This window comes from Monopterus albus, unplaced genomic scaffold (assembly GCF_001952655.1).
Source record: "Monopterus albus unplaced genomic scaffold, M_albus_1.0 scaffold48.1, whole genome shotgun sequence".
NCBI lineage: Eukaryota > Metazoa > Chordata > Actinopteri > Synbranchiformes > Synbranchidae > Monopterus > Monopterus albus.
The window spans coordinates 1,829,664-1,837,297 of record NW_018127928.1 but is presented as its reverse complement, the minus strand read 5'-3'; the positions used below and the strand labels follow the sequence as shown (position 1 = coordinate 1,837,297).

At 40.5% G+C, this 7,634-nt stretch overlaps 1 protein-coding gene across 1 annotated transcript in view; it reads right to left on the bottom strand.

Annotated features, from left to right (window-relative positions):
- Positions 1-6,580, bottom strand: part of mrps9 (mitochondrial ribosomal protein S9) — a 12,819-nt gene extending 6,239 nt beyond the window's left edge. The window contains exons 1-5 of the mRNA XM_020600771.1: positions 6,433-6,580; positions 5,922-6,104; positions 1,896-1,958; positions 1,515-1,545; positions 1,340-1,419 (exon numbers count right to left, since the gene is read on the bottom strand). Of these exons, the coding sequence (XP_020456427.1) occupies positions 1,340-1,419; positions 1,515-1,545; positions 1,896-1,958; positions 5,922-6,104; positions 6,433-6,531 (456 nt within the window). The 5' untranslated portion in view covers positions 6,532-6,580. The remainder of the gene's footprint in view (positions 1-1,339; positions 1,420-1,514; positions 1,546-1,895; positions 1,959-5,921; positions 6,105-6,432) is intronic.
- Between the last annotated feature and the right edge of the window lie 1,054 nt (positions 6,581-7,634).

Here is a 7,634-nt window from a genome sequence, read left to right as displayed (position 1 = left end):
GGGGGGCAGATTGTGGCTGCAGGGCACAATGGGGAGCGTGTCTGTGTGTGTATGTGAGCTTGGACCAATATCCAGAGATCATTGCTCTCTGTTTTAGATACAGACACATTTATCTATGAAACATCTTTGAACAAGATTGGCAGCCAGGAAGGAAACAGTTGAATAAGGAAGCAACAAAAGATGGAGGAAGAGGTTCCAGAGATCATTGCTCTCTGTTTTAGATACAGACACATTTATCTATGAAACATCTTTGAACAAGATTGGCAGCCAGGAGGGAAATAGTTGAATAAGGAAGCAACAAAAGATGAGGAAGAGGTCTGTCCAGAGGTAAGGAGCAGTACAAATGGTGTGGCAGCTCCTCACCGACTCACTCCAAATCCCTGTGGAGGAGCTGCTCCCTGCGGCGGGATGAAGCCTGACGTGCCACACCTCAAACACAATTTAGAACCTGAATACAAAAACATGCACTTGAAAATGTTTTTTTCCTTTCTCTCCATCTCAACCAACACGTGAATATATCTCTTCTATACAGTGTTTTAAGACATAGCTTATTTATAATTTACATGTTTAAACGTGTTTGACGGCCCCTGTTGGCCCAGTTTGGCATTCCTCCGACCAACTTTGTAGTAGAATAAAGACATTTTTATTCTGAACACTAAACTCACATCTCAGGTTTTCCTCCTCTTTCAACCTTCTTCCCTGTTTCATCATTTTAAACCCTTGCTAATAAGACTTTAGTCTTGTAGTCTCCCTGAAATGGTAAAAAGCCTGGACATTTTTATCAATGTTTCACAAAGGGGATTCTCTTCTTGTCTATGTGTTGGCCTTCAAACCCACAAAGGAAACAAATGGAACAGTCAGGGGCAAATAAGAGTGACTGTACACCAATCATGTGTGATAATCTGAAACTGACGTGATCAACCATTACTGTCTATGATTCTTCTTGACAGTTGACCATTTAATACTCAGAAAGCAGAGAAACTCAACACTATCAGTTCAATGTTCACTAGCTCTGGAGTACAGGTGGATACAGGTGTTCCCAGTGATTCATTCTTTAAGTCAGGCCTCTGACCCCTCTCTGTCTCACTTGTCTGACTGCCCCTCCCTTTGTCTCCCCTTCTTCTAACATCCCACCTCTCTTTCAGCCCAACTCTATTCAGCTGCAGCTCTCAGTAAGTGTGGAGGAGAGGAGCTGATGTTGCCTCTCTTCAGGGACAGAGCAGCTGTCTATACACTGTCTACACTCACCCTCTCTGAACAGGATATGACCTGAGGGTGCAGGAGGCAGTCTAGGGGAGGCCGCAGGTGGCTAAATACTATACCTGCCTGTAGTACTCACATGCATCACGGAGTAGTACATCTGCTTGCCAGTGTAAAACAGGAAGTGGAAAGGCCGTCTGTCTGCTCCCCACTGAATCGCTTTACAAAAAAAATGAGCAGCAGTTTACACTACATACACAAATGGGCAAAGACTGGCAGTTATAGAATCGTCAGCAGGTGCCCAGATTACATACCTCTCTGCTTTGGGAATATTTCCTCTGGATGCTGGAAATGGAACAAAAAAAGTGGATCAAGAAAGAAAAATGCTGGGAAATGTGCACTGCATGAGGAAAAAAAACTCCCTTTAGAGCACGAGGGTTATCGTGAAAAAACTAGGTAAAAAAATCTAATCAATGCAATTGATTGTGTTCTGGTGAGCAGAAAGTGAAGAGTGAACCTGACTCAGTTTACTTCACTTCTGCAGGCTCAGCTGTCCTGTTTGTTTCATTCATTTGTACACTTTTAATCTGCACTACAAATAACTGTAGTATGTGCTGAAATTCAACCAAGGGCTAGTTAGATCTGTTATATGATAAGAAGTTGTGTTCAGAGGAGTCTAACCCACACAGTCTTACCTTCATGAGGGGCCGTGCTTTCTTGTCAAACAGGCCGGAGGGGAAGAGGTAGGCGATACTTCTCTGTGGGCGAGACAGGAAACACATTAATAAATAACAGAGAACAAGCTGGCAGTTTGAGAGATGTGCCCATGGCAGATCATGACAAGGCTGACATGTCTGAACAACAGAGGTCATACCAATGACAACAGCAAAAATGATGGAAGCACAAGCTGCTCCGGGTTCACGTAAAGGCGAGTGTGATGTGTGTGTTGGGAAGTGAAAACAAGCAGAAAAAGGCACAAGTTTTTGGCTTTGTTGACAGTGAGCAGAGGACACTGTGGACATCCAACAGTTCACTCCCAGTTCATCCTCTGCTCTGTGTGTGTGTTCATGTTATTAGCAAGGCTACAGATGGCACAGCAAATGTGTGTGTGACAGAAGACAGGGGGACAGGAAGTGTGTTGGCCCGCCACCCTCATCAAGACAGTCTGTTCATCTCTCCACTCCTCTACTTTCCTCCTCTGTCGGTTCAATTAGTGAGGAAGCAGGTGCTGTGCAGAGGGAGCAGGTTGCTGCCTTTAAGGTTGTCAAAACGACGGAAAGCAGGAAGAAAAGGGCCGGTTGAGGAAAAAGTGTGTCTGTGTGAAGGTGTGAGAGGCAGGAAGACAACTGAGGAGAAGTTAAAGGGCAAAAAGTAAATGGAAAGACAGGCAGAGAGAAGCAGGAAACAGATGAAGATACACCTGCTTGTCCCCTGAGCATAAGGACAATATGGAGATTTCTGAGGGCCAAGGATAGAGTGACAGAGGAAGAAATGGGAAGAGCGACAGTCAAACTGAGGCCACAGCGCAGGAAGGTGTCAGACCTTACAAAATTCAACAGCATGGTGGAATCAATCATGTTAAACTTTGAAAATGCTGGATGATACGACTGAAATGATCTTTTTTCATCCCTGTTGTGTTTCTGAAATCTGTCCATCTTCCTCTGACTGAAGAAGTGGGACACAATGCTTCAACAGGCAATAGGACACTACAAACAGCAGATAGACAAAAATATCAAGCACATTTTTAAACAAAAGTGCCAAAAAGTTGTTGTATTCAGCCTTTTAAACATGAGAATTATCTGCTTCTTCTGTTTCATATAATTGAAAAGAGAATATCTTTGGTTCTGGACTGTCGGTCAAACAAAACAAGCTAAGAAGCTATTTCAAACTAACCGACAAGTAGTATGAGCTATAAATATCTCTGGGTTCAAAACCAGGAATTTGCAGACATCATACTTGTGATGTACTTTTTCACTATTTTCTAACTTTTTACCGAGAAAATTAATTATTAGTAAATCTGATCAACTCACTAATGATACAAAAAAATAAATCTGTGGTAAAAGTATTAATTTCTGTGTTCATTCAGAAAGTTCCTCTCCTCTGAAGTAAGATAATTTATTATAGTTCAGCTAAGTAATTGTCATTGTCAACTAATCTGTCAAAGAGTTTTGATATTGTTACTATACACTGATTTTCTGGGCATCTGTGACACAAACCCAGGGTTAATTTCTCCACTTGGCTATGAGCACTCTTCATTTTTCCTGAGTTTTTATCACGGTCACACCTGAAGAGTCTGGACTCCAAACCAGACTTGGGGGATTTATCAGGTGCCCCGCTTCACACCTCTGCAGTCCTCCAAATTTTCCTCTGTCCCTCCACACATCTACATTTGGGCTGCTGGCCGTCGCTTTGGCTTTCACAGCCTTGCAACAACAGCTCTCTTCATTATTTGTGAGGGACACTGGGGACTGGGCGTAGGGAGAGTGGGAAATCAAGCTAAATGCTTTGAGCAGTGGGGGCTAATGTATTGCCAAAATCTGGAACAGTGTGTTTGAGGGCATTGCTAATATGCCTGACACGGGGAATTAGCCAGGGCTGGCCGCCCATCGATGCTAATGATGATGATGAGAAGCGAGTTTTAAAACACAACAGTCCTCCTGCCTGAAAATGTAACATAATCAATGATCTAAATGTCTGAATGCTTGTGGATTTGAGTATTCACCACACGAGAAGATAAATTTGGACAAATCTACGGTTGGCCTGTCTGACTGCCTACAAAAAAAGGACAATCTGTAAATACCTGTTATTACCACTGTTTAGCTGACACTGAATATGAAACGAACTCCTTCTTTGGGAGCTCTTTTTGTGCATAATCTAATAAAATGATATAAAGGAGGGTGTGAGATTTGGGTGTGTCACTGTAGAGAATGTGAAGGTACGTCACACCATGTTGAATGTTAGGATGGGGACACCATTTTGGGAGACACATACTGCATTTATCTGCACACATTCTTGTTTTGTTTTGACTAAAAAGCTGCTTAAATTGTTTAGATATCCCTTTACCGTCTGTGGTAATTCAGAATGGATAACCTTAGCTGACTGTAGGAGACCTACAGATCCCATCTATGAGAGCGACAGATTGAAAAATGACTCTGTGCCCGGATCTCAGCTCAGTTCTGGAGCTAATGCTAGCTAACAGCTGTCAGCAGATAACACAAACACTGCAGATAAATACATTTTTGTCCTGTCTGCTCAAACTCAACACTAAAGTGGACATATAGACGTAGCTGAAGCATCTGCTACTGATGTAGCTGTATAATGTAGTTGTTTTTGTTTGTTTGTTTTTTTTATTAACTTGTAACGTATGTAGTGAATATCTCTATGATGGACAAGCTTGATCTTCCAAAATGGCACATTTACCCAAAATTCAACAAAGTGTGACATTGTCTAATAATAGCAAAAACAGCAACAAATGCTACTGAACAACATCATGTGACAACAAAAATTTAACTTTTCTTAACTTGCTGCCATACCCAGAATACGTTTTGCAAACAGTCACAAGCCCATTGGTTCCTAATGAAGACATTAAATCTTTGATAAGAGCACACAAATACATAGTTTGAGTGTTAAAATACCCTCAGTCATTTTCTGCAAAAGCTGGCTACTGTACTAGTTAGTAAACATCCCTCAGACAGAAGCAAACACTGCCTTTGTTGGGGACTATTTTCAGTGGCGCATTATTCTACATTTGGTGTTCTAGTGAGTATTTATACCAGCAGAGCGATGTACACATGTCTGAGTCAAAATCAACTACAGTGTGTGTGTGTGTGTGTGTGTGTTCATGGCAATGAAGGAAAACATGACACAGCTCATGCACAAGTTCTGGACAGCTGTGGAGCTCTGTTGTATAAAAGAAAAAAGAATCAGACAATAGTGTCAACCTTATCTTTTACATAGAGACATGGTTATATTTTAAATAAAGAAATTAGTTAAAATGCAGGCATCCCTCATATCATCCAGCTATCAACAATAGCCATTTTAATACCAGAAATGTAAAACATACTTAGTATTTATTCAATTATTCTATTTATTCTAGCCTTTATTCAGAAGGACAGAAAGTTGCAATCCACTGACTATAAGGGATAGGTAACACATATGTCGCTGCTCAAGAGACAAATGTCTAAACCTGGATTTTTACTTGGATAATTGGATTGTTTTAAGTATATACAATGCAATACATACATACATACTTGTAAATTGACAATAAAGTAATACAAGCCAGTAGGAGTGCAGAACAGATTTAGTCAGAGTGACAGTTTCCAACATATTAGTCTTAAATTTCCCATCATATATTCTTCACACATGACTTATCGGTGTGCATTATTGCTGTTGTCCCAAAAAAAATATTGAGACCCAAAACTTATATTTCAACATTTCATAACCTGAGCCAAACAGCCTCACTTAAGGGTCAAGTTCCTTGCCAAACGTTTGAGAACATCCTGTTGATTTAAAACAGGTTTGATAAAATTGTGTTTTATCAACGTGGAGCCACTTGACTCACAAACTGCAGACAAAAGTCAGTAAATCACCACAACTGCAGCTACAAAACAGGTTTCCATAAGCCACTGGTTACAAGAAAGCCACTCACAAACAAACAACATATGCATGTGCATGTGCATGTGCATGCATCCAGTAAAAAAAACCAACCCACTCTGACTTACATCTATGTCCTCCTGTGTAAAGCTCTCGGGGTCTTCTCCCATCATGTTGGCCAGGTGCCTTTTCCCGATGTTAAACTCCTCCGCTTGCTTTTGAATGAACTCCACTGTGAACTTCTCCGGGCCTGCAGCTGCCAGGTTCTTTCTATGAAGTGCGCAGCTCACACATATCTGCCTGCCCAGGACCTGGGGAGCAAAACAGGATGCAAAGCTAGCTAAGTCACGCTAACTTGGTAAATGTCTGGAGCAACACCAAACTACAGCCGAACCCTTTTAAAGGATCCATAATTAAATTAAAATACTTTAAAAGTCTGTCACACCACTGTGACACTAAATGCCATGTACGCTGGCATTCATTTCAAGCATCTGTCAAGGCAGTTTTGGCTAACAGACGATGCAAGTGGATGCTAACTCAAGGACGTCACATTGTGTGTCTTGTACTTAATTTCAATACGCTTGCATTTGTTCAAAATATATCAAAGTTTAACTTATTAAAAATGAGCATACACTTCACCTGTCGGCTCAGTTGTGACATCACAGCGTCTAAACTCGAGCTACAATTCACAGATTTTCCAAGAACCAAACCCATGGTTCGCACACAGGAGACCGCCATCTTTGCCAACAGCAGTGACGCCACTGACGGAAGTCGTTACGCGTCTGAAACACGTGACATAACCTACATGCGCGCCCGCGCGCACACAAACCTACACACACCTACCTACACCTATATGTATGTGTGTGATTCATATTTTGTTTGGCTTCCTTTTCACACTCAGCTATGAAACCAGGTGAATTCAATTCAATTCAATTAAAATAAACAGTCATTTGTAACCACAGCAGAATAAAACAGATTTACTCTAGACTCATGTACAGTGCTGCATGTATTCAAGTGTTCTTTAGAATATAGACGAACACTAAATCCTACGTATCATAAACAACTATTTTTAAAAAACGGTAGTCTTTAGCTACTGTCTAGTTAAAAGATCATAACATTGTGTTTAGGAGTAACATCTCTTAGGGAAGCAGACACAGCAGACAGTGCTATGCTGTTGTTTTTAATGCATTTAGACAATGAACACTCATAGGAGTTACAGGGCAAAGCTGTTGTAAAATATTAAAATCAAATCTCATGAAATGGAAAGGTAATGAATGAATGGGATTTTTTAGGGTATATATAACATCTGTAAAAAAAATCTAGTTACAACTATAAAGAAAATACAAAGAAAGAGAATGAAGTATATAATCCGAGACACATGATAACAGACGACAAAGCTGCATCATCTGCCTGAAATGAGGAATGAGGCAAAAAAGTCTATATTCTAACAAGGGTAACACATTGTTGTTGTTTTTTTTCTCAAACAGCAGTCCACAAAACCCACACCTTATTGAAAACTTGCAGGATGATGAAAATGCAAAACGTGCCGACCACATGGTGCAGCTAGCAACAAATCCTGTAGTGATCCCATGTACTAGAGCTACTGATTAACACCAGCCATGAAACAAATACTGAATTCTAAAACTGCTAAAAACACATTTGTAAGCTGGTTTAAAATGCCATTTTACTACAGACAGGACCTGCAAAAATTTGAAGAACAGTTTGCAGTTTGCATTACTCAGAGACCACTTGCTTAATTTAAGTGATTTTGCTAGAAGCTCTGTGATAATTTAGGTTTCTAATTGTCACACCTTTGGTCTTCTTACTTATATATATATATA